Source organism: Erythrolamprus reginae, chromosome 12, assembly GCF_031021105.1.
Source record: "Erythrolamprus reginae isolate rEryReg1 chromosome 12, rEryReg1.hap1, whole genome shotgun sequence".
In the NCBI taxonomy this organism is placed as follows: domain Eukaryota; kingdom Metazoa; phylum Chordata; class Lepidosauria; order Squamata; family Dipsadidae; genus Erythrolamprus; species Erythrolamprus reginae.
Genome location: NC_091961.1, coordinates 2475759 through 2502898, shown reverse-complemented (window position 1 = coordinate 2502898; position 27140 = coordinate 2475759). Strand labels below are relative to the sequence as shown.

The 27140-nt window shown below is 43.3% G+C and overlaps 1 protein-coding gene across 1 annotated transcript in view; it reads right to left on the bottom strand.

Annotated features, from left to right (window-relative positions):
- Positions 1-275: 275 nt before the first annotated feature.
- The window catches only part of GPAT4 (glycerol-3-phosphate acyltransferase 4), a 31750-nt gene continuing 4885 nt past the window's right edge, over positions 276-27140 (bottom strand). Inside the window, exons 2-13 of the mRNA XM_070765487.1 lie at positions 16075-16833; positions 12653-12722; positions 11983-12280; positions 10906-10980; positions 7499-7588; positions 7141-7234; positions 6275-6390; positions 6081-6136; positions 4519-4604; positions 3396-3524; positions 3206-3285; positions 276-1100 (exon numbers count right to left, since the gene is read on the bottom strand). Coding sequence (XP_070621588.1) covers positions 992-1100; positions 3206-3285; positions 3396-3524; positions 4519-4604; positions 6081-6136; positions 6275-6390; positions 7141-7234; positions 7499-7588; positions 10906-10980; positions 11983-12280; positions 12653-12722; positions 16075-16239 — 1368 coding nt within the window. The 5' untranslated portion in view covers positions 16240-16833 and the 3' untranslated portion in view covers positions 276-991. The remainder of the gene's footprint in view (positions 1101-3205; positions 3286-3395; positions 3525-4518; positions 4605-6080; positions 6137-6274; positions 6391-7140; positions 7235-7498; positions 7589-10905; positions 10981-11982; positions 12281-12652; positions 12723-16074; positions 16834-27140) is intronic.

Here is a 27140-nt window from a genome sequence, read left to right as displayed (position 1 = left end):
AAATCCAAGCAACCAATTAGGTCCTACAGAGTTGGCCTTCTCCAGGTTCTGTCGGCCAGACAATGTCTGGCGGGACCTGGGGAAGAGCCTTCTCTGTGGCGGCCCCGGCCCCCTGGAATCAGTTCCCTCTGGAGATTCGTACTGCCACCCCCCTCCTCGCCTTTCGCAAGAGCCTCAAGACGCATCTAGGTCGCCAGGCATGGGGCAGCTAGATCACGCCCCCCTTTTCTGACCATGAAATGTTTATGTGTGGATGTGATTGAGTTATTGACTGCTTTTTAATGTAATGGGACTTTAGCTTATCGTTTTTAATTATTAGATTTGTACACATCATATTGTTTTTGTATTGTGTTCTGCCAGCTGCCCCGAGTGTTCGGAGAAAGGCGGCATACAAGTCTTAATAAATAATAATAATAACAATGCAGCCCAGGCCGAGAGGACACGACTCTACACCGGACGTGCCTCCTTCAACATTGTTTAATACAAAAATGCAGAGCGGGACCCATGCGGCAGCTGCACTCGGGTTGTTTTCTTGAGAGGGGGAAGGCGGGATCCAGGGTGGACGGTGCAATGAGGGGGGCAGCCCCCTCCTCTGAAGCGCTTCCCCACAGGAAGTGGCCGGAAGGGATCTCTCGGTGGCCGCAGAGGTCAGAACAGCCCCCGCCCGTCTCCGGGGCACTCCTCTGGGGATACAGGGGGGACATCAGCCCATTCTCGCAAAAGATGACCAGCACTGGCGAAAGTCCCACAAGTGGTCGCAGCTGCTGGGCTTGAGCTGGAGGAAATTAGGACAGGGTCTCTTTCCCTTTGTAAGGGGGCGGCGGCAGCACCGCAGGAAGAGGAGGAGGGGGGTAGTGAATTAGGACCCCCCCTCCCCGCTGAACTTGAAATGCCGCTGCAGGTCAGCTAGGAGTCCCGAGACCAGAAATTGTTCTTTGGGCAGTTCAGTGCTGTAACAGATTCTCCCCCCGCAACTCTCGTCCGTGGGGGCTCAGGAACGGCTGCGGTCCTGGTGGTTGCCCACGATCATCTTGCTGTAGAGCTTCTGCTGCTCTTCTTTGAAGGTGTCCTTCACCTTCTCCCTCTTCAGGCCCCCGTCCCTGGGGGGGGGGAGACAGAAAGAGAGAAAGAAAGAGAAGGAAGGAAGAAGAAAGAATGAAAGAATGAAAGAAGGAGGAAGGAAGGAAGGAGGGAGGGAGGAAGGAAGGAGAAAGAAAGAATGAAAGAAGGAAGGAAGGAAGGAAGAAAGAGAAGGAAGGAAAAGGAGGGAATGAGAGGAAGGAAGGAGAGAGAGAAAGAAAGAAAAAGAAGGAAGGAAGGAAAAGGAGGGAATGAGAGGAAGGAAGGAGAGAGAGAAAGAAAAAGAAGGAAGGAAAAGGAGGGAATGAGAGGAAGGAAGGAGAGAGAGAGAGAGACAAAGAAAGAAAGAAAGAAAGAAAGAAAGAAAGAAAGAAAGAAAGAAAGAAAGAAAGACACCCGTGAGAGTAGAATGGTCGTGCTGGTCTGGAGTGAGAGGTCAGCTATGAAACTGGTCTTTGGGGAGCATCTAGAACGAGATTTTAATGTCTAGGGATATCGCTGGTCATCCAGGTCATGGATGTCCCAAAGGTGCCTTTTTTCAGGTGGCACAGTGGTTAGAGTGCAGCAGCACTGCAGGCTACTTCGGCTGTTAGCTGTAGTTCAGCGGTTCAGATCTCACCACCGGCTCAAGGTTGACTCAGCCTTCCGTCCTTCCGAGGGGGGTCAAATGAGGACCCAGGTTGTTGGTGGAAAGAGGCTGATTCTGTAAACCGCTTAGAGAGGGCTATAAAACCACTATGAAGCGGTATATAAGTCTAAATGCTGAGTGCTTCTGGTTTTGTCTTTGAAGATGTTGCTCTTCTCATCTAAGAAGGTTCTTCAGCTCCGACTTAGATGGTGGGGAATGGAAGGATTTATAGCCATTCCCCAATATCCAAGTCAGCTGAAGAAGTTTCTTGGCTGAGAGGCGAAACATCTTCAAAGAAAAGGAAGGAAGGAAGATAGCAACATTTAACACTGTAGAGCCTCGGTGGCGCAGTGGTTAGAGTGCAGTACTGCAAGCCACTTCTGCTGATCACCGACTGCCAGCAGTTTGGCAGATCGAATCTCAGTAGCCTCAAGGTTGACTCAGCCTTCCATCCTTCCAAGGTGGGTAAAATGGGGACCCAGATTGTTGGGGGCAATAGGCTGACTCTCTATAAACCGCTTAGAGGGCTGTAAAGCACTGTGAAGTGGTATATAAGTCTAAATGCTATCGCTTTACAGATCTATCTAAGCGGTTTAGAGCATATTGCCCACTCCAACAATCTGGGTCTTCATTCTACCGATCCCGGGAAAGCTGAGTTAACCTTGAGCCGGTGAGAAATGAACTGCCAAACTACTGGCAATCGGCAGTTAGCAGAAGCCTGCAATACCGCCTTCTAACCACTGCGCTATCTATCTTTATCTATCTATCTATCTATCTATCATCTATCTATCTATCTATCTATCTCATCTATCTATCTATCACCTATATCTATCTATCTATCTATCTATCTATCTATCTATCTATCTATCTATCTATCTATCTATCTATCATCTGTCTGTTTATCTCGTCTATCTCATCTATCTATCTATCTATCTATCTATCTATCTATCTATCTATCTATCATCTGTCTGTCTATCTGGTCTGTCTATCTCGTCTACCTATCTATCTATCTATCTATCTATCTATCTATCTATCTATCTATCTATCTATCATCTATCTATCTATCTATCTATCTATCATCTGTCTGTCTATCTCGTCTACCTATCTATCTATCTACCTACCTATCTATCTATCTATCTATCTATCATCTATATCTATCTATCTATCTATCTATCTATCTATCTATCTATCTATCTATCTATCTATCTATCTAATTAGATTTGTATGCCGCCCCTCTCCGAGGACTCACACAATTCAACAAACCATGCATAAAACGGGACAGAGCCAGGGGAATCAATTCCCCCATGCCTGGCGACATAGGTGGGTTTTTAAGAGTTTGCGGAAGGCAAGGAGGGTGGAAGCAGTCCTAATCTCTGGGGGGAGCTGATTCCAGAGGGCCGGAGCCGCCACAGAGAAGGCTCTTCCCCTGGGTCCTGCCAAACACTTCTCTCCTTCCCTTCGTTGCCCCTTCCAACCGATCAGTCTGGATTGGCTTACCACAAGAGATCCACCAGGCCTCCCTGCCTGGCGATGGCGGACTTCACCCGGTTGGCAAACTGCACGGCGTCTTCAGAGGGCTGAAAGGGAAGGCAGCCGAGAGGGTCAGTGGTCTCCAAGAAAGAATCCGGGGGAAATCTCAGCTGATTTTTTTTTCTGGTGTCCAGCGGTCCTGATCCAGTTAACTCACCTCTCTGACCATTGGAGGCAGGTACCAGACGCTGCAGACAATGGCCCAGCTGGTCATCATCCGGAGCAGGTAGTTCACCATGCCGTATTTGCTGCTGTTAAAAAAGGCGTCTCCAAACTGGGGGTCATACTGAACGGGGGGGGGGGGACGGAGAAAAAGAGTGGATGGGCGGGAGAAAAAAAAAGGAAGATGGTGAGAAGATTCACCTAGCATACAAGAAGAGAAGCCTGCAAATTTATTTATTTATTCGATTTTTATGCCACCCTTCTCCTTAGACTCAGGGTGGCTTACAACATGTTAGCCACAGCATTTTTTTTAAACAGAGCCAGCTTATTGCCCCCCCCTCCAATCCGGGGCCTCATTTGACCCACCTCGGAAGGAGGGAAGGCTGAGTCAACCTTGAGCGGTGGTGAGATTTGAACCGCTGACCTACAGATCTAGCAGTCAGCTTTAGTGGCCCTCATTACTGCACTCAACCCCCTGCGCTACCTCAGCTCATTGTATAGGGCAGTGTTTCCCAACCTTGGCAACTTGAAGATATTTGGACTTCAATTCCCAGAATTCCTCAGCCAGCGAATGCTGGCTGGGGAATTCTGGGAGTTGAAGTCCAGATACCTTCAACCTGCTAAGGTTGGGAAACACTGGTATAGGGCACTGTATGCCAGAACTAGACACAAGGACAGTTTTTTTTCCTGAATGCCATCACTCTACTAAGCAAATAATTCCCTCAATACTGTCAAACTACTCAATACGGCTGCATAACTATTAGTCTTCTCATCGTTCCCATAACTCATTTCCTCCCACAAATGACGGTATGACTGTTTGGCCGAATCCCATAGAAAAAGGGGAAATTAAACAAGGTGGGCGGATCCCAGCAGGTATTCTCCTACCTGGGGATTAATGAACTAAATAAGGCCCCATGGGTCAGGGAGAGTACCGAAGCCCATGTTCTTCCAATTACACATGATTGTGGGATTACAAGACGGCATTCCAGAAGCCGCCTTGGTGAAATGTTGGGTCCTTCCTACTTTCAGCCACACCCAGAAAGTACAGCCACGCCCACCTTTCCAGGTGCCACTCTTACCTTCAATGTGTTTGCTGCCAAGCGGCAACCAGCCCTTACCTTGATGGCAACAGGATACACTGTAGCGTCAATCTCAAAACTCCCTTTCTTAAACATCATCACCGAAGTGTTGTTGATACACGTTCCTATTAAGAGAAATGAGAGAATATCTATAGGAGCTATGCGTGCTCCTGGGCCCCATAACCTGTTGGGCAGAGAGAGAGTTTTGCGCACACGGACGTTAACCCACCAGGTAGCCATAGTTAACCACTATACCGAATTGAAGTCTTCAATGAAACACAGCAGCAAGGTTTCTTGTAAAAATATATTTTACTTTCTCTTTTATCAAACTGCTTCTCTAAATAAACTATCATACAGTACAGTGTTCCCTCGATTTTCGCGGGTTCAAACTTCGCAGAACGTCTATACCACGGTTTTTCAAAAATATTAATTAAAAAATGCTTCGCGGTTCCCCCCCCATACCACGGTTTTCCCCGCCCGATGACGTCATAGGTCATTGCCAAACTTTTTTCTGCCTTTAAAAAACATTTTAAAAATAAACTTTAATAAATAAAAATGGTGAGTAATAATCTAAATGGTAGCTAAGGGAATGGGAAATTGTAATTTAGGGGTTTAAAGTGTTAAGGGAAGGCTTGGGATACTGTTCATAGCCAAAAATGGTGTATTTACTTCCGCATCTCTACTTCGCGGAAATTCGACTTTCGCAGGCGGTCTCGGAATGCATCCCCCCACGAAAATCAAGGGAACACTGTACTTTCATATAACTCTTATAATATCCACCACTGCAGCCACTAAGCGCTAACCACCCAGTATCAAACCACTCTCTGTAACAAAACCTCTCTGTATCACACCACACCCATACAAGGGTGTTCCTCCTTATATAGGATGCAGCCAATCAGGTTGCAGTACAACTAGCAAACCTATGATTACATGAAGATTATGGCTTACATCAGCCTCTCCCACGGTTACAAACCATTTACTTGCATTGTGATATTACCTTCAGAAATGAATTTATTTCTGAAGACCGCCTTCTGCCGCACGAATCCCAGCGACCGGTTAGGTCCCACAGAGTTGGTTTCCTCCGGGTCCCGTCAACTAAACAATGTCGGTTGGCGGGACCCAGAGGGAGAGCCTTCTCTGTGGCGGCTCCGACCCTCTGGAATCAGCTCCCTCCAGAGATTAGAACTGCCCCCACCCTCCTTGCCTTTCGTAAACTCCTTAAAACCCACCTCTGATGTCAAGCGTGGGGGAACTGAAACACTTCCCCCTGCCTATGTAGTTTTGTGTATGATATGATTGTATGTATGTTTTTTATATATTGGGGTTCCTTGTTTTTTAGACTTTTTAAAATGTATTATTGTTATTTTAGAGTTTAACTATTAGATTTGTCATTATATATTGTTTTTATCATTGCTGTGAGCCGGCCCGAGTCTACGGAGAGGGACGGCATACAAATTTAATTAATAATAATAATAATAATAATAATAATAATAATAATAATAATAATAATGTTTGTGTGTGTCCCTCTCTCCTTTCCCCTGACTATGATTTAAAAATGTCAACTTTCCATTTAAGGAACAGACTCTAAATCTGGGGCTTACCTTCAGGGAAAATAAGGATGGGCAGTTTACTTTTGTCGTTAGCGTGCTCCGATAGCCTAAGGGAAGACCCAGAAAGAGAAGAGAATCTTAGAAGAAACGTCTTTGGCAGATCCAGAAACAAGAGGTCAGCAACGCTGGAGTGGCCTTGGGCTCCACTTCACTCTACCAGAGGGAGTAAGTCATGAGCTACGTACCGTCTAGCCACCAGGTGGCGATCTTTGACCTCAGACCGCTCAAACCAGACGTGTGGACAAGCTTTCACCATGGCCCTCTGAATGACGCCCATCAGCCCTCCATGGATTTGGCCCACCTGAGCAAAGAGGAGGAGGGGGAGGAGGTCAGAGGTCACTTCCCGCAGCAGTACCAGAATAACATGGCTGCCCTCCCCCCAAAATAACAGTTTAATTCAGAAAAGTTTAATTCAGAAAAGTTTAATTCAGAAACCAAGCGCCTTTCGCTCCCAAGACTCGCTTGCCCCACAAAACATCTGAATATACTGCTCAAAAAAGTAAAGGAAACACAACACTCAAATAACATGTCTTACATCTGAATGAATGAAATATTCCCATTGAATATTCCATTTGCACAACAGCAGGTGAAATGGATGGTCAATCAGTGTTGCTTCCTAAGTGGACAGTTTGATTTCACAGAAGTTTGATTTACTTGGAGTTATGTTTTGTTTTTTAAGCGTTTCCTTTATTTTTTTGCGCAATGTATTATTATTGTATTTTTCAGTGTATAAGATGCACCTTTTTCCTCCCTAAAAGAGGCTGATAATTAGGGTGCGTCTTATATTGTGAATGTAGCTTTTTTTTTCTCAGGTAGCGATCTTCCCAGCTCTGACCTTGCGGGCAATTTCATTGTTTCTCTCTGTGAAGAATGTTTTCCAAGCCCTAAGTCTTTGCAGGTTTTTTTTTGTTGCTCTAACTTGCTCTGAGTAAGTTTCTTTCCAGCCTAACCAGGTGCTAATGATGTTCCCAGCTGTTATTAGCATTGCTACTCTCTGCAAAGAATGTTTTCCAAATCATGTCTTTGTAGGGTTTTTTAAAATTGCCCTTACCATAGCATAGTAGCCATCGCTGGCCAGAATGATGACATCAATCGGAGACGTATGGTTAGCCACACAGATCCCTCCGTTGCGGGGCCTATTTTCCCTAAGGTTGAGGAGGAAAACGAGATCAGATCAAATCAAATCAAATCCAATAAATAAATGAATGAATGAATGAATGAATGAATGAATGAATGAATGAATGAATGAATAAATAAATGTTTTTAGAATGTTTCGGTATCAAATCCCTAGCCAGTTCTACATTTTGCCTGTGCTCCCTTTCTAGGGAATCATGGTACAAAGAAAGATTTGTTCTCTTTCTTTGGACAAACATCTCACCACCTCCCTCCCAGTCCCCACCAGAGCATACTTGTGATGGTAGGTGATGATAGCCGTCAGAGCTCGTATGCAGATCCGGTAGCACATCAGGTGCACATGCTTGCTGAGGAATTCTTTGTGCCTAAAGAGAAGAAGAACCACCACCGTGTTGTTATTCCATCCGGGTTTATAATTCAACCCAGCTGCTGACGGGCTAATAATTTATAGCTTACAAACCGCAGGGGAAAATAATAACCACAACAATAACAACAACAAATACACATGTCTACAAAAATATTTTTTTGTAATCATCGGAGTTGACCGTGCACTTTTCTGAATCATTTTTTTGTTCTGATTTCAAAAACGTCTATAGTTTTTCTCTAGCAGGTACAGTTTCCATGGAGCAGCATCATTATTATAAGGTATAAGAAATATACCGGCGGCAGTAATTACCGCACACATTGAAAATGTAGAAATAACGTAATAACAAAAATGCTTCTATATCAGAAACTTTATGTGACAGAGCAAAACTAAGCTTGTTTTTGGAATCAGCACATCAAACTCCATAAAACAGACCTATCTGTCTGAGCTTAGCTGTTTTATCTACAAGGGTTATGCGGAAAGGAAGGTTACAAGGCACGCAGCTCTCGCGGGGGAAGCTGGTACGACTATCGTGTAACAGGAAGCCAGTGGAAGAGAATGACCACTGCTAGTGGTCAGTAGATCACTGACTGGCGTTGTGGTGAAGGCTAGAGATGAGCGTCCTCATTCCGTTTCCCTCCAAGGGCGAAGTGCGTGCTGTCATATGCTCCCTGAATGCTAAGGGCATGAATGCTGCTGTGATGGGGGCCCAAGATTTATTTTTATTTATTTATTAAATTTGTATGCCACCCCTCTCCGTAGACTGACTGAAGTGCATAAAATCGACAGTCAATTCAATTCACTTTATTAGATTTGTATTCCACCCCTCTCCGAAGACTCGGGGCGGATCACAACAATAATAAAAACAAAATTCCAGCGAAAATAAATCTAATATTAAAAAGCACATAAAACCCCATCATATTTAAAAAAGCAAACAACATATCCATACCCAAACATAAATATATAAAAAAGCCTGGGGGAAGGTGTCTCAACTCCCCCATGCCTGGCGGTATAGATGGGTCTTGAGTAATTTACGAAAGTCAAGGAGGGCGGGGGCAGTTCTAATCTCCGGGGGGAGTTGATTCCAGAGGGCCGGGGCTGCCACAGAGAAGTCAGTGCCGCCCGAGAATTTCTTGACCGTTTCAAGATTGAAGGCGAGGCTTTCCTCCACTGTAGAGTGACAGGAGATGAAACTTGGGCTTATCACCAGACTCCAGAGGACAAACGTCAATCAATGCAGTGGCGCCAGACCCCTTCTCCTCCAGCCCAAAAATGCAAAACTCAGCAATTGGCGAGAAAAATCTTGGGCCCCTCTCGCGCACAAATCTTGGGCCCCCATCGCAGCAACATTCCTGCCCTTAGGATTCAGGTAGTGTATTACAGCGCCCTTCGCCCTTAGAAACATAGAAGACTGACGGCAGAAAAAGACCTCATGGTCCATCTAGTCTGCCCTTATTCTATTTTCTGTATTTTATATTAGGATGGATATATGTTTATCCCAGGCATGTTTCAATTCAGTGACTGTGGATTTACCAACCATGTCTGCTGGATGTTTGTTCCAAGCATCTACTACTCTTTCAGTGAAATAATATTTTCTCCCGTTGCTTCTGATCTTTCCCCCAACTCACCTCAGATTGTGCCCCCTTGTTCTTGTGTTCACTTTCCCATTAAAAACACTTCCCTCCTGGACCATATTTAACCCTTTGACATATTTAAATGTTTCGATCATGTCCCCCCCTTTTCCTTCTGTCCTGCAGACTCTACAGATTGAGTCCATTAAGTCTTTCCTGATACGTTTGATGCTTAAGACCTTCCACCATTCTTGTAGCCCGTCTTTGGACCCGTTCCATTTTGTCAATATCTTTTTGTAGGTGAAGTCTCCAGAACTGAACACAGTATTCCAAATGGGGTCTCACCAGCGCTCTATATAGCGGGATCATAATCTCCCTCTTCCTGCTTGTTATACCTCTAGCTATGCAGCCAAGCATCCTACTTGCTTGCTCCCTTGAAGGGAAACGGAATGAGGACGCTCTCTTCCGCTGGCTTCCTGCTACACAATACCAACTTCTCCCGCGAACATTCCCTGCCAGAGCTACGGGCCTTGTCAACTTACTTTCGTAATGAAATGTCTGAAAGAAAACCACCAGCTCAGAGAGCACCAAGGACCAACTCTGCTTCGTATATCTTACAAGAACCCACTCCTGGGAAACACCCTCCGCAAAGCAAGGACCCTTCACTCTCTTGCCATAATTGGCTGATTTCAAAATAAGATCCCAGGCGAAGAGCTTCCTCTCGAATTACCCTATAAACCTGAGCAGTGTAGCCGAGGGCTTACGACAGGCATTTCCTTAAGATGCTATCTGTCAAGTAATGAAGTCAACCTTCTGAAATAAATATACCCTGAGAATCCTGACCTGCCAGTCTTTTTACAGAACGATCTCTTGCCCCATTCCAATCTCTTTTTTTGCATGGCCTCAAGTCATTCTTGACTGTCTAGTGACTGCCCGGATTAAGTCCGAGCTGTTTCCTGGGCTAAATTTTGAAAGTGGTTTGCCTGCCTCCTTCTTCCCACATCTAAATGCCTCTCTAACCCGCCCATTAAGTTTATTTAATGCTCCTTCAAGGCTCTGAGGACAACGTCCCACATAATTGAAAGGAATGACAGCCAGAGAAGATGCCTCGCTCCTTTTTCACTCTTGGCTCTTCTGCCGAAACAGTTGGGTAGAGAAGGAAAGTCAGTTTACCTTGAAGGACAATCCGGGGGTGGGATTCAGCCGATTCTGACCGGTTCGCATAAACCGGATCCTAATTTTACAAGGACCGGCTGGCCCTGCCCATCCTGCCCTTCCCAGGAGTCTCCATGCCATCCATTTTGGATGCCAGGGGACTGCAGGGCCCATGTGGAGGCTCTGGAAGGGTAAAAAACCCCGGGCCTACTGGAAGTACTGGGAATGGGCTGCTCTCCAGCCCCTGGAGGGCCTCTGGAGGCCAGGGGAGGGCGAAAACGGCCTGGGGCCATTGAGCAATACCATTTAGTTCCGTCCAAGAAGAAACAAATGATTCTACTTTGAGAGATTTTAATTGTTTTTTATATTGTTCTTCATTGTTGTATGCTGCCCACAGTCCAATAGGAGTTGGGCGGTCTATAAATCAAATCAAATCAATCAATCAATAAAAGATAGATAGATAGATAGATAGATAGATAGATAGATAGAGAGAGAGAGAGGGATGGATGGATGGAGAGAGAGAGAGAGAGAGAGAGAGAGAGAGAGAGAGAGAGAGACGGACGGACAGATAAATACGCTGCTGAGGACTCACCTTCCATTGGGTAAGAAGCCCACCATGGTAGTGCCTGACACCAAAAGGCTAATACCAGTAAAGGCCAGGGCAACCCTACAAGGGGGAGGGGGGGGAGAGAAAGGGAGGGAGAACAAGGTATCAAGGCTTAGAATCTCATTCAATCGCATTCGAATCATGGCAAGAGAGCTAGTTATACGTGTGTTAAAAACCTTTTGAACTGGGGGCTGACCAACAGCTGAGGGATAGGGAGGGGGCAGTGGGATGTGAGGTAGCTGGGATTCTGTAGCCAAAACAAAATATTTTCATTGGGAACCAAGGACATTCTCACACCTGGTCGGAGGAAGACGCAGTGATGTCACCAGGCAACCAGAGCGCACCGTGATTGGATCATGTTAGGACTCTGTCCATAACTCTTGGGTTGGTCGGCTGCAAGTGTTGCAGACTGCCACAAGAGGGAGCTAGAGTTTATAGCTTATTCCTCTGAGTCACTCTCTCTTTGGCTACGCACTGTTAATGGCTACTCACTGTTAGTTTGCTCTGCAACTCTCTATGTGCTCTGTATTGTAGTTATGTATTCTAGCTTAAATGTGTTTAGGCTTGATATCTTTGTTTACTGATTTTGACAAAGACAACTGGTAAGAAAGACTGTGTACTTAATAATATTTGGATTGTTATTCTGACTTATTATGTGCAGGACTGTAGACTCTTTATCTGAAGATGTTATTTCTCAAAGTAAACTTTAATTCAAGTTAGTATATCTGTGTGTGTTTGAGTAGTTATTCCCAACTAATCTCAATCTAAACGTTTTTGGGTGTGCACAACCTTGGTAAACAAGGATTACTCTGCTCGTACGTTAACCTGTGACTGATTGTTTTGGGAAAGTGGGAAAACTTTTACTTTCAATTAGGTGAAAACCGCAGGGACTTTTCAGAGTCGGTTTTCACCAGATCTGGGCCTATATGATATTTCCAATAAATCTATTCTTCGAGGAATCTACCTGCCTTGGGAGTTTCGCTTGCTGGGGGTCTATTACTTGGAACACCTGACGCAGGGTTTGTCCTGGCTGCCCAATGAGGAGCCCGAACTGGCCCGTACCTGAGCGGCAGCAAGAAGCAATAGCGGACCAGGAAGCCCAACCCCCACAGGATGGTGAGGCGCAGGCTGATGTAGTGGAAGTTGTAGTTGGTTCTGCTCAGCAGGTTCCAGGATGCCAGCTCTTCCGCCGAGAAACGCTTGGTCACTTCATCGTCCATAATGCTCTCCACGCCTTTGCGGGAGAAGTAGAAGATGTCGGACAGCTCAAACTCAGGGGCGTTCAGGGTCTTGTTGCTGGAGCTCCTGCGGTTCTCCTTCATCTCCTCTTCCAGCGAAGTGGGCTCTTTGGCAATGATTCCTGCAACAAAGACACAGGCCTTTTTCAGCTAAACAGTAGGAGAAGCGGTGCCTGACGCCTCTCTCTCTCTGTCTGTCTGTCTCTCTCTCTGTCTGTCTCTCTCTCTGTCTGTCTCTCTCTCTCTGTCTGTCTCTCTCTCTGTCTGTCTCTCTCTCTCTGTCTGTCTCTCTCTCTGTCTGTCTCTCTCTCTGTCTGTCTGTCTCTCTGTCTGTCTGTCTGTCTCTCTCTCTCTGTCTCTCTCTCTCTCTCTCTGTCTCTCTCTCTGTCTGTCTCTCTCTCTGTCTGTTTTTTTCTCTGTCTGTCTGTCTCTGTCTGTCTATCTCTCTCTCTCACACACACACACATTTAAGAAAAGGCACCTGGCCCTCTTACCATTTACACAGGGCTTATAAACAGGGTGGTTCATCTCTTTGGCGCCACGCTCAATTCTTAACGTTGCCCACTGCAAGACATAAAGAGAAAGAACAAGTGAGATTATTATTATTATTATTATTATTATTATTATTATTATTATTATTATTATATTTGTATGCCGCCCCTCTCCGCAGACTCGGGGCGGCTCACAGCAGTGATAAAACAGTATACAATGACAAATCTAATATTAAATCTAAAATAACAATTTTACATCAAAAACCTAAAAAAACCCTTATATAAAAACATACACACAAACATTCCATACATAAAACTACATAGGCAAGGGCAGATGTCTCAGTCCCCCCATGCCTGACGGCAGAGATCCTTTGGAGCCAGACGTGAAACCTATTTCTTTGAACTATAGCAGTAGCATTTAGACTTATATACATCACTTCATAGTGCTTTTAATCTTTTCTTTTATGTGTTAGTTGGGGGAAAGATCAAAAGCAACATGAGGAAATATTATTTCACTGAAAGAGTAGTAGATCCTTGGAACAAACTTCCAGAAGACGTGGTCAGTAAATCCACAGGAACTGAATTTAAACATGCCTGGGATAAACATATATCCATTGTAAGATAAAATACAGAAAATAGTATAAGGGCAGACTAGATGGACCATGAGGTCTTTTTCTGCGGCCGGTCTTCTATGTTTCTATGTACACTGAGAGCATTTGCACCAAGACAAATTCCTTGTGTGGCCAATCACACTTGGCCAATAAAGAATTATATCCTATTTTACAGCCCTCTCTAAGCGGTTTACAGAATCAGCATATTGCCCCCAACAATCTGGGTCCCCATTTTACCCACCTCAGAAGGAGGAAAGGCTGAATTAACCTTGAGCTGGTGGTGAAATTTGAATTGCTGAACTACAGTGAGCAGTTAGCAGTGCTCCATTATCACCACTGTGCCACCCCGGCTCTGTACTAGGGTGCAGATGGTAAGGAGCGACAACGGAGGCTGGCAACTAACACAATGCCTTAATTTTATCCTTGGAGTGGACAAGCGGAAGCTTCTCTACCCCGAGGATAAAACACCCAGGCAGAAACTGAGCATTGTGGCATATGTGATACAATGGTGTGAGCCCTGCACAGATCTGCACATTGGGTTAACAAAACAACCAGTTCACAAAGGCACGGCGCATCGTAGGAGAACAAATTCGGCAGTCCATCTCCATTTCAAAGACACAGGCCAGAGTTTTGAAGACAACCAAGTCCACGTTTCGGACAGAGAAGACCGCTGGTTTGAAAGGGGGGGGGGGTCGAAGAGGCCATCTGTGTCCAAATTGAACAGCCCTTCCTCAACAGAGGGGGAGAGATACGATATCATCTATCTCCAATCTACAACACCCTTCACAGTTCCTATACATATATCCATCCTAAGATAAAATACAGAAAATAGTATAAGGGCCGACTAGATGGACCATGAGGTCTTTTTCTGCCATCAGACTTCTATGTTTCTATGTTTCTATACCAGTGGTTCTCAACCTGGGGGTCAGGACCCTTTTGGGGGCCACCTAAGACCACGGGAAAAGACAAATTTGCAGGCTCTTTCATTGTTACTCTCTCCGAATAAAGTTTTTTTTAAGCCCTAACCAGGGGATAATGTGCTGAAGCTGACCAGATGAAGGACGCTATCCAGGAGAATATCTGGTAAGCAAATTCTTTTCCCTATTTTCCTCCCCCAAAAACTAAGGTGCGTCTTATACTCTGAAAAATACGGTACTTCTGTCATCAACTTCCTTTTAAAGGAAACCAAAGAAAAGCCCTAAAAGCCCTCTGCTATCCAGGCTTTCACAATGGCGCCTTCATTCTCCTTTATTCCCATTTTAAATTTTTCCATAGTTTCATTATCGTTAACAGGAGCTGCTTCCGACACAATCTATTTGCACAGTACGACGGTTTGACTTTAGACGATTTCAAAAATAACGCACACCGGGGAAACCAAAGTAATAGGCATTCTTAGAGTTAAATGCCATGCGCATTCTTACTCTGGCTGAAATGAGGGTTTTGGAGGAGGAGACACAATTTCCCCGCGAGTGGCTCCGTAGAGACAGCTGCTTGTGGGGCTGCCTATGCCAAGGCTCTGGCAGAATTAATGAACAGTGGTAAACGGATGTACAGGGTCCCAGGTGGGCCCTGCGTTTTCGGGCGAGGCAGCCCCCAGGAAAGTGACAAATGGAAACAAGAGGGAGGTTCTTTCACGCGAGGGCTTCAAGGTGACCCTCGAGGTGATGAATAGCTTGTTTTTATACCCCCCCCCCCACTTCCATCCTTGAAAAGTGATTGGAGGGTGGGGGGTGGGGAGACGATGGTATTATAGAAACCTAGAAGATTGACGGCAGAAAAAGACCTCATGGTCCATCTAGTCTGCCCTTATACTATTTCCTGTATTTTATCTTAGGATGGATCTATGTTTATCCCAGGCATGTTTCAATTCAGTTCCTGTGGATTTACCAACCACGTCTGCTGGACGTTTGTTCCAAGCATCTACTACTCTTTCAGTCAAATAATATTTTCTCCCGTTGCTTCTGATCTTTCCCCCAATTAACTTCAGATTGTGCCCCCTTGTTCTTGTGTTCGTTTTCTTATTAAAAACACTTTCCTCCCGAAGCTTATTTAACCCCTGAACATATTTAAACGTTTTGATCGTGTCCCCCCTTTCCCCTCTGTCCTCCAGACTAGACAGATTGAGTTCATGAAGTCTTTCCTGATCAGTTTGATGCTCAAGACCTTCCACCATTTTTGTAGCCCGTCTTTGCACCCATTCCTTTTGTAGGTGAGGTCTCCCATCGTCTCCCCTTTTGATCTACACCAGAGACTGTATTTGAGTAGGAGAAGAAGAGCTATTCTCTGTCTGGCTACTTCTCCATTTTGAATGGATAGCAATCCCCACGCAGGGGAAATTTTAATGGTTAAGCAACGCCCTACACCTGCCTGCCAGGAATATCTTCACTTGTCCTTACGTCACAGGTTCCAGTCATGCCCACAACCCATGGACTCGCCTGAAACTCCCTGTTTCCTCATCCTGTGTCGCAAGAGATTCCTTCATTCTCTGCTGGTTGCTGGCACAACCCAGGATTGCTCCCCCAACCCCAAGGCATGTTAAAAGCCTACCTCCCAGAGACCAATAAGAGCTCACAGGGTGGGCCTCCTCCAGGTCCCGTCGACTAAGCCCGTGTTTCCCAACCATGGCAACTTGAAGATATTTGGACTTCAACTCCCAGAATTCCCCAGCCAGCATCCGTTGATTGATTGATTGAATGAATGAATGAATGAATGATTGATTGATTGAATGCATGAATGAATGAATGAATGAATGAATGAATGAATGAATGAATGAATGAATGATTGATTGGATGGATGGATGGATAACAAACTCACCTGGAAGATCTGCAGGAGAGTTTTCATGTAGAGACGGCGGATGCCGAAGGAAACGCCAAAGATGGCCGGCACAATGATGAAGACCAAAAGCAGAGTGAAGAGGACGGTCAAGGAAATGCCCAAGAGGTTAACGACCAAACTGTCAAAGGGCAGCAGTATAAACATGATGAAGGGGGGGAGGGGGGCAGGCTAGGCCAGCTGCCCTGCAAATTCCTGAGGCAGGAAGAAGCTGCCCTGGTCAGGCAGTCAGTCCAGTTCCCCTGTCCACCAACAACCACCGCCTTGTGTGTAGAGCAGGTCTCTGGTTTATCACGGGGGCCATTTCAGAGTTCACACCCTTCTTCTGATGGGCTTCGGGTGGCCAAGATCCCCCATGACCTACTCTGGAACGAGGCCACAGCACAGGCAGGGACTGGGGAGACTGGCTAGGGGCGAGGTGGTTACACAAGGGGTCACTGCACAAGCCGCTGGAGGGGCAGGGAGACCCGTGCCCAGAAACAGCTCCCCGAATGCTGGAAGGACGAGTCTCGTTTGAGTTTTCGGAAGCACACAACGTCTCTTTGCAAGAAGTAGGTGGGCTCTGCATTGGCGGGAACGCTGGCTAGAGCCCTTGCCCCCTGGACACAAGAGCCAGCTCTGGTTCTCCCATGGCAAAAATCCTCCGAAGGTCCCTAGATCTCATCCACTGCTGAAGGAGTCGCTCTCCAGTCCATGGGAGTCGCCCTGAAAAGTGCAGTGTTCCCAGATCGCAATCGCTACCTGAGGAAAGAGAAAGAAAAATCTCAGTGCAACCACAAAGGAAGTAACTTGTGAAGCCACATAACCACAAAGTACTGTGAGGCCACATGAAAACTTCTCCTCCAGGCAGAAGCAGCTTCTCACTTTAAAGGCAGGCGAGGTGAAAGAATCGGAACACAAAATACAAACTTGGCAGAAATGAACTTGTAGACCAGGAGTCTCCAACCTTGGCAAATTTAAGCCCAGTGGACTTCACCTTTGCTGGCTGGGGTATTCTGGGAGTTGAAGTCCACCAGGCTTAAAGTCATCAAGGTTGGAGGCCCATTGATGCAATGATGCCTTGCATGGAGACCTTTTCCTGCTAATCTCAGAAGAGGACTCTGGATCGGATTAGAGAGGGAACCAATCCGGAGAAAAGAGGTTTAAGGGATCTGTCTTCTAAGCCACCAGAATACATATCTCAGGGGTTGCCACAAAGAAGGAGTCAACCTATTCTCCAAAGCACCTGAGGGTAGAACAAGAAGCAATGGGTGGAAACTAAACAAGGAGAGAAGCAACTTAGAACTAAGGAGAAAAATCCTGACAGTTAGAACAATTAATCAGTGGAACAGAAGTTGCCTCCAGGAGTTGTGAATTCCCCAACGCTGGAAGTTTTTAAGCAGATGTTGGATAACCATCTGTCTGAAGTAGTGTAGGGTTTCTTGCCTAAGCAGGGGATTGGACTAGAAGTCCTCCAAGGTCCCTTCCAACTCTGTTGTTGTTGTTATTACAACTACATTGAAAACACTAGCACTACATGCCACCAAATATACAGATGTTGTCATAAACCAGGCATTTTCAAAGGTGCTATTCCCCCTTTTTTCTTCTTCTGCCCTGAGGAAGGAGGCTAATAAACCTGATGTAAAGTCTCCTGCACCAACACGGGGCTGGACTAGATGACCTTCAATGTCCCTTCCAACTCTAATAATAAATAAAAAACAGGAAAGGTGTACATGGCACAGCTAAATAAAATAAAAACAAGAAAAAGTGCACAACCCAAATGGACTGGGAAATCCCCCTTTAAAATATTGCTAGACATTGCTGAATGTAATGTAAAAGTACAGTTTAATCCAGGGGTCAGGAAGTACCTTAAATACTCAACAAGCCACAAAGGTCCTACCCCGAAGCTTCCCATTTGATTCTGAAGCCGACCAGGTCTGGGTCCCCCACCATAGAGTCTCTTCCTAGCACAATGTCCTTTTTCTTCTGCGGACTGGAAGTCTGGCTCCCCCACCATAGAGTCTCTTCCTAGCAATGTCCTTTTCTCTTTGCCGACTGGAAGCCTGGCTCCCCCACCATAGAGTCTCTTCCTAGCACAGCATCCTTTTTCCTCTGCCGACTGGAAGTCTGGCTCTCCCACCATAGAGTCTCTTCCTAGCATGATGTCCTTTTTCCTCTACCTGTCCTAACCGAAAGCCCTATCAATTATGGAGCCGACTGGCCACAGGTAGCCGCAGCGGAGGGCTGAAAGAGCCACACCTGGCTGACCCTGGGCAATCCATGAAGCACTTCACTCCCGAGGGGGTAAAAAAAAATATGATCCCACTTTATAGAAAACTCTGCATTTTACTCACAGCAAACACAGGGTAAAGAGGAATCACACGGGAACGGAATACAGAGCCATAGCTACCGTCCAAAGCGTTTCGGCTGACAGTCAGGGAAGTGTCTCTGGAGAGCGACTCCCCTCCAGGCAGCCTCTGGCGAGGTCTGAACTGCAATAGCTTATAGCCTTGCATCACAGCTGGAACGGAACAGCAGCCAGATATTTGCAACCACGTGTAATCCCTACACGGTGTTCCAAGAGATTCCAGAGTACAGGCTCAGGGTGAGGGACGTGTTTTTTCCCATATACAAATACGCCGGAATCATGACAACCGACGGCCTGGCCAGGCCTCAACTAACCCAAGAGCTGGCAATGAGGGACAGCATACCTCTTTCTCCACAAGGCTAAAAAATGCCCATCTGATGCAAGCTAGAACAATCCTCATTACCGCACTCAGTACTGTCAACCCCTAACCCCCAACATTGTTCCCTTAGACTATCCACGATTGACCTCTCCAGGTTCCTAAGAGGTCAGTAAGGGGCGTGCATAAGTGCACCAGTGTGCCTTCCGTCCCCTGTCCAATTGTCTCTCCTTTATCTTATTCCCCTTATATAGAGCGCTGGTGAGACCACATTTGGAGTACTGTGTTCAGTTCTGGAGACCTCACCTACAAAAAGATATTGACAAAATTGAATGGGTCCAAAGACGGGCTACAAGAATGGTGGAAGGTCTTAAGCATAAACCGTATCAGGAAAGACTTCATGAACTCAATCTGTAGAGTCTGGAGGACAGAAGGAAAAGGGGGGACATGATCGAAACATTTAAATATATTAAAGGGTTAAATAAGGTTCAGGAGGGAAGTGTTTTTAATAGGAAAGTGAACACAAGAACAAGGGGACACAATCTGAAGTTAATTGGGGGAAAGATCAAAAGCAACATGAGGAAATATTATTTTACTGAAAGAGTAGTAGATCCTTGGAACAAACTTCCAGCAGACGTGGTTGGTAAATCCACAGTAACTGAATTGAAACATGCCTGGGATAAACATATATCCATTGTAAGATAAAATACAGGAAATAGTATAAGGGCAGACTAGATGGACCATGAGGTCTTTTTCTGCCGTCAGTCTTCTATGTTTCTATGTTTCTATGTTATCTCATATATCTTTTCTTCCTTTCATATATCTTCTCCCCTATTTTGATATCTTTTCTTCTGTCCTTTTCTTTATATATATTATTACATGTCTATTCTCTTCAATATGTATTGTGTATTGGACAAATAAATAAATAAATAAAATAAAACCAGATTAATGTTAATCACAAGACAGTTGATTATTATAGTCCCAAGGGCAAGAGTAAAAGATATTTAATCCGATCCTCTCAAAATGTATTTGGATGCAACTCCCAACTTCTGCAGCCAATTTGTGGGAATTGTACGAGTAGTAATGCACCACATTTACTACTCGTACAATTCTCCGCCTACAGTAATGGTACGAAGTCATGGTACGAATGCAAAGCTTTAGATATACATTATTTGAATTGTTAGAAGTGTGTGTGTAAATTTTGTATTTCTTCAGATAGATAGCGTAGCTGCAGCAGTGTTTCGAAATGGCGTCTGTAAGTGATGTAGGTTACAAGCAGCGAGTCGTCATTGAACTTCTCACTGTGGAGAAAGAAACTGTTGGGAACATTCCCAAACGTTTGTGTCCAGTTTATGGAGAATCTACAGTCGACAGAAGGACGGTTAGTCGCTGGGGAGAGAGGGGGAGGCCCCTTGCTCTAAGGCAGGGGTAGGCAAAGCTGGCTGTTCTATGATTTGTGGACTTCAACTCCCAGAATTCCTGAGCCAATCATGCTAGCTCAGGAATTCTAGGAGTTGAAGTCCACATGTCATAGAAGAGCCATCTTTGCCTTCCCCTGCTCTAAGGCAATGTTTCTCAACAAATTTAGGATTTCAGCTTCCCAAATTCTCTAGCCAGGATGAGGAATTCTGGACATTGTCTCTTTCCAGGCTGAAGAGTCCTTTGAATGGGAAGAAAATTATTACTGTAAATCAAAATATCTAAAATGTGTGTATGTGGGGTGGGGGATCAAACTTGGCAATTTTAAGATGTGTGGACTTCAACTTCCCAGCTAGACATTTTGGGAATTGAAATTCACACATCTTAAAAGTTGAAGTTTGAAAAACACTGATTTACATTATGTAGACTAATTGATACTAAAATACCTACCCTAAATATGGGATTTGTTGGCTTTCTCTTCCTCCTGCTCTGGTAAATTCTCAACTGTTCAAGAGAATCATGTTCTTTTACATCATTTTGGTTAGTTCTCATATATACTGTAGTATCATTCTTTTAAGATTTACTTCTTGACATCTGGATAATGAAGTTAATGCTATTTTTTTTAAAGCCAGTGTCTAAGGAAAACGTTCAACTTAGTTCAATGGGGGGTTGAACTAAGCTTTGAGCTTTGAGAAGGGCGGCATAGAAATCTAATAAATAAATAAATAAAATAAATTTACTGATATCCGTTATAGAAACATAGAAGACTGACGGCAGAAAAAGACCTCATGGTCCATCTAGTCTGCCCTTATACTATTTCCTGTATTTCATCTTACAATGGATATATGTTTATCCCAGGCATGTTTAAGTTCAGTTACTGTGGATTTACCAACCACGTCTGCTGGAAGTTTGTTCCAAGCATCCACTACTCTTTCAGTAAAATAATATTTTCTCACGTTGCTTTTGATCTTTCCCCCAACTAACTTCAGATTGTGTCCCCTTGTTCTTGTGTTCACTTTCCTATTAAAAACACTTCCCTCCTGGACCTTATTTAACCCTTTAATATATTTAAATGTTTCGATCATGTCCCCCCTTTCCCTTCTGTCCTCCAGACTATACAGATTGAGTTCATGAAGTCTTTCCTGATACGTTTTATGCTTAAGACCTTCCACCATTCTTGTAGCCCGTCAATTTTGTCAATATCTTTTTGTAGGTGAGGTCTCCAGAACTGGACACAGTATTATTCCAAATGTGGTCTCACCAGCGCTCTATATAAGGGGATCACAATCTCCTTCTTCCTGCTTGTTATACCTCTAGCTATGCAGCCAAGCATCCTACTTGCTTTTCCTACCGCCCGACCACACTGCTCACCCATTTTGAGACTGTCAGAAATCGCTACCCGTTTTATTTATCCGTTATAATAACTGCAGTCTGGAAAAAACTCTCTTTTCCCAAGTATCCAGATCCAGTTGGGGGGAATATATTCCCTGCCACAGTTTCCAATTGCACTTTAAATGCAAGTTGCTTCATTGATCAGAGGAAATTGGCAAAATTGGCACTTCTAGAATACGTCAAGGTCCAAAATTCATTACTCCACAAAAAGCAAACATTACTTGTTATTTCTCAATTATGTGTCTTCAGCAGTACTGAAGTAATATCCAAATATGCACACACACACACACACTGAGGGGGAGAAAAGTACAGTGTGTTATTCTCAGAACTAGGTAGTCATTATAGGAAACAAAATTGTGAGTTCTTTTTCTCTGCCCCTTTGATCCAATAATTCTGTTTTGGCCCCAAATCCATTTAACTCAACAGCCTGCAATCCTCCTGCCACAAATAAACCCTTTACATAATATAGAGCTCTTATGCATTTTTGCAGAAAATCCATGCAGGACATTATTTAAGATGCATGTATTCGATGTATGTTAAGTATCAGTTAATTTGTTCCTCTCCTAAAATTGTATATCGTAGCTAACTTGCAGAAGAAACCCTATTACGGGAAAATGTTTTCATAAATACAAAACTTCCCATTAAAAATGTTAATGTTCCGTGAAAAACATGAACACTTTCTCAAAACGAACCCAACTTCCCCAACTAACAGAAACTGGGCAAGCTGTAGCTTCTCTTATTTGCTTCTTAGAAAGTCAAATACAGTAGAGAGAAAACTGAAGTTCTGTTTTGCAATAGCACAAGTAGCATATACCCTCTAGTTCTCCTGTAATTAAGACTCCAGTCCAAAACCAATTCTGCAAACTTAGGAACAAGTTGCTACAAGCTCAGCCTATAAAATATTTCCACTGCATAAATAGTTGGGAGTCTGCAGTTCCCAAGAGACCTGGGCCTTCCCTCCGGCAGAGATTATTGTAAGTGACTAAAACTAAAATCAAAATAGCTTTTTTTAAAGCAATCTGTTAAATTTGACACAACCAAGGCCCTAGATAATCTGTGTATTTACTTACATAATACATCGAATTTAGAGGCCACCCAATTCTGGATGACTTATATAATGAGAGGCGAGGACAGTAAAAAAGAGACAGAGAGAGAGAGTACATTGTGTCTACTTAAAACAACATTATTTACAGGTAAAGGACATTTTCAAAAAGCAAGGAAGCTAAAGCAACCTCCCCTCTGACTCAAAATAAACAATGACTGGAATATTCACTGACTTGGTTCCTATGTCAGGCTACGAAATAATTGTGCTTAATTTGCTCTTGGTTTAGCATATACTATGAACTATCTATTGTCCTGTGGAAGCTATAATTTATATGTGAAGATAACTGCATTAACTCAGCTGTAATTTAATAAGCCACAAATATGTAAGGCATCGGATGCAACAACCTACTGCTTGTTTTAGATACATTTTAAAAAAAAACTACTATGCGAATATCAATGTATTCCCCATTGACTCTGCTTGCCAGGCGGTCATAAAAATTGATCATGTGATCTTGGGACCACTTGCCAAGCGTCTTAATTTTGATCAACTGTCCATGGAGATGCCGCAACTCATTAAGTGAGAAAAACGATCAGTGCTGTTGGTAAACCCACTGTTGTAAGTCGAGGGCAACCTCTAGATACCGTCCTATCTACTATAAATAAATATAAATATATAACTGAAAGTAACTACAAGTGTGTATTCTTCTTCTGTGCTTTTCCACTCTTTATTTTATAGTTCCACTATTTTACTTCTGTTTTGTTCACACTCTTTTCTTTTTATTGCTGTCAGCTGCCTAAAGTCGACCAAGGGTGAGAAAGGTGGCAAACACATTTAACAAATAAAAATAAGTATAAGTACTTTTTTATATTTTTTGTAAATTTTACAAGTTATATAGAATTTTAAAGTTAGCTAAAACCTGGCTAAAGAGAATATACATACAGACTTGCTGTGCACTCCCCCATATTTTATTACGGTATGTGTATTTCAATCGTTGTATTGTCCTTTTTTTTGCGTGAGTATTGTCTTTGTATTGGTTTTTGTATTTATATTTGTAAATAAAAATTTCTATTTAAAAAAAAGTAAGTACTGTATAAGTATCTCTAAAGCACCAGAGGGCAAGACAAGAAGATCATAAAAGGCAGTTTCAATCTATAACTAAGGAGAAATTTCCTGCCCGTGATAACCGTTAATCAGTGGAACTGTCTCCAAAAGTTGTTGGTGCTGCATTGTGGGAAGTTTCCCAGAAAAGAATGGACAGTCATTTGTCCAAAATTGGTATGTAGGGTGAATCTCCTGCTTGAGCAAGAGACTGGGCTAGAAGACCTCCAAGGTCCCTTCCAATCCTGTTATTCTACGTTCTAATATCTGTGTCCTCTTGCAAGCACTTTTGATAAAAGTAGCTAATATTTTGAAATACTTAACTGATATTTTTTGGAGCTCAAAAGATTTCAAGAAAAACCCCCCACTCCCCAGTTGTCTAAATAGTGCGGGCACACCTAATTATTGTTTTCTGTATAGCTAAACCACACTGCTGAACAACCGAAAAAACCCTCACTGAAGGCTTCCATTCAATGTTGTTTTCTGAAAGTATAATCCTACTCAATCCTACAGCTTGCATAAATACATTGTGAGCATTGTGAATATTCTTTTCAAAGGCCGAGGTGCTGTTTCTGGCTGATTTTGAGAGATGGGCACAGGGAATATGGTTAAATAATCTGTAATATCCCTCTGGAATGGGTCATATATTTCAGCGTGTACTTCAAACCTGGCGTCTAAGGTGATTTCCTGGATTGACATAATGTGGAATTTGTTATTTTTAGTCACACTGGACGCAATTTAAAGTCATCAGAATTTAAATGACCTGAAGCCCTTTGAGGCAGGCTGAACAGCAGGTTTTCAATCATTGTAAGGTTTTCACAGGTCCTCTGAAATTGCCGTTGTTATCAGCACACTTGGCAACTTTAAGACTTGTGGACTTCAATTCCCAGAATTCTGGGAGTTGAAGTCCACAAGGCTTAAAGTTGCCAAGTTTGGGGACCCCTGATTAACAGTATCTCCATACAGTAAGGAGACTCTGACTTTTTGAGCTTCTCTTATGCTATATTAGGGGGGGAAAGCAATGAAGCAGTCTGCATTGGTTGCCGATCAGTTTCCGGTCACAATTCAAAGTGTTGGTTATGACCTATAAAGCCCTTCATGGCACCGGACCAGATTATCTCAGGGACCGCCTTCTGCCGCACGAATCCCAGCGACCAGTTAGGTCCCACAGAATTGGCCTTCTCCGGGTCCCGTCAACTAAACAATGTCGTTTAGCGGGCCCCAGGGGAAGAGCCTTCTCTGTGGCGGCCCCGACTCTCTGGAACCAGCTCCCCCCAGAGATTAGAACTGCCCCTACCCTCTTTGCCTTTCGTAAACTCCTCAAAACCCACCTTTGTCGTCAGGCATGGGGGAATTGAGATATCTCCCCCGGGCCTATATAATTTATGTATGGTATGTTTGTAGATATGTCTGCTTAAAAATGGGGTTTTCTTAACTACTTTAAATTTTAAATTTTAAATTATTAGATTTGTTATGAATTGTTTTATTATGTTGTGAGCCGCCCCGAGTCTACGGAAAGGGGGGGCATACAAATCTAATAAATAAAATAAATAAATATAAATAAATAAAACTTTAAGACTTGTGGACTTCAATTCCCAGAATTCTGGGAGTGGAAGTCCACAAGCCTTAAAGTTACCAAGTTTGGGGGCCCCTGATTAACAGTATCTCCATACAGTAAGGAGTCTCTGACTTTTTGAGCTTCTCTTATGCTATATTGGGGGGGGGGGGGGGAAGCAATGATCATTGCACAAATAAATCCCAAATTTTCATTCAAAAACACCAATGACAAAAGCTAATTTTATCCCACTGTCGCCACATTACGCCAAGACCCATTTCTCCAGAGAAGGCTGATGTTAGGAAAGGCGGAAGGGAAAGAGAAGAGGATGACCAAGAGCAGGGGGGAAATATAAATAGTACATATATTATATAATATGGTACATTACTTCTCTGCAGCATCAAACCCATAGATCCCTATCAGTTTGTGTCAGTCTTCATGCACCTGTAGCTGAGCTACAATTCCTTTCATTCCTGCCTATCATCAGTGGCCAATGGCCCTGCTTGCTGAGGATGACAGAGATGTCACAATCTACAAATATTTGAAGAATGCCAGATAGAGAATGCTGAACTACAGCATGTATGTCACCCTTCATCCGCCTGATTAGCCAGGTGATTATTACCGCTACTGATAAGATACCATTAGGCTTATTAAAAGTATTCCAATTAGATTTTTACCATCGTAAAAGCATTGCTAACAAAAAGCCTCTGTAATCATGTCTGACCAAATCCCATAAATTGCTAATCGAGCTATCCAATTAAAATACTCCAAAAGTACATGCAAGGTTCTGAATTTCCCAAGAGCCATTATTGGACAGATATTCCTGAAATCAGAGAACAGGGAAGAAAGAAAGAAAGAAAGAAAGAAAGAAAGAAAGAAAGAAAGAAAGAAAGAAAGAAAGAAAGAAAGAAAGAAAGAAAAAAAGAAAGAACTAAAGAAAGAAAGAAAGAACTAAAGAAAGAAAGAACTAAAGAAAGAAAGAAAGAAAGAACTAAAGAAAGAACTAAAGAAAGAAAGAAAGAACTAAAGAAAGAAAGAAAGAACTAAAGAAAGAACTAAAGAAAGAAAGAAAGAAAGAACTAAAGAAAGAAAGAAAGAACTAAAGAAAGAAAGAACTAAAGAAAGAAAGAAAGAAAGAAAGAACTAAAGAAAGAAAGAAAGAACTAAAGAAAGAAAGAAAGAACTAAAGAAAGAAAGAACTAAAGAAAGAACTGAAGAAAGAAAGAACTAAAGAAAGAAAGAAAGAAAGAAAGAAAGAAGAAAGAAAGACATGCATATACAGTATATGAAACATAGAAACATAGAAGATTGATGGTAGAAAAAGACCTCATGGTCCATCTAGTCTGCCCTTATACAATTTCCTGTATTTTATTTTAGGATGGATCTATGTTTATCCCAGGCATGTTTAAATTCAGTTACTGTGGATTGACCAACGACGTCTGCTGGAAGTTTGTTCAAAGCATCTACTACTCTTTCAGTAAAATAATATTTTCTCATATTGCTTTCCCCCAACTAACCTAATTTATTTGATTTTTTTAATGCCCCCTTTCTTCTTAGGGAGGCTTATAACCTGTTATGCCCAGATTTTAGCCCAGATTGCTTATGTTGCTTGGTTTGGGCCTCATTTAGAATATATTTTTATTTAGTTTTTTATGATTTTTTTTGCTTTCAAATGATTTTTTTACATTTTAACTACAGTTTAACTGTAAGCCAGCCAGAGTCATTGAATGAGATGGGTGGTGATAGAAACTGAATAAATAAATATGCTCCCTCCTTTGAACATTAAAACTACTCTAAGTAAGTTTCAATTTCAGCAACTTGAAGATATCCCAAACTCCCCAAATTCTCTAAATCAGCATGTTTTAAAGGCGGGTTT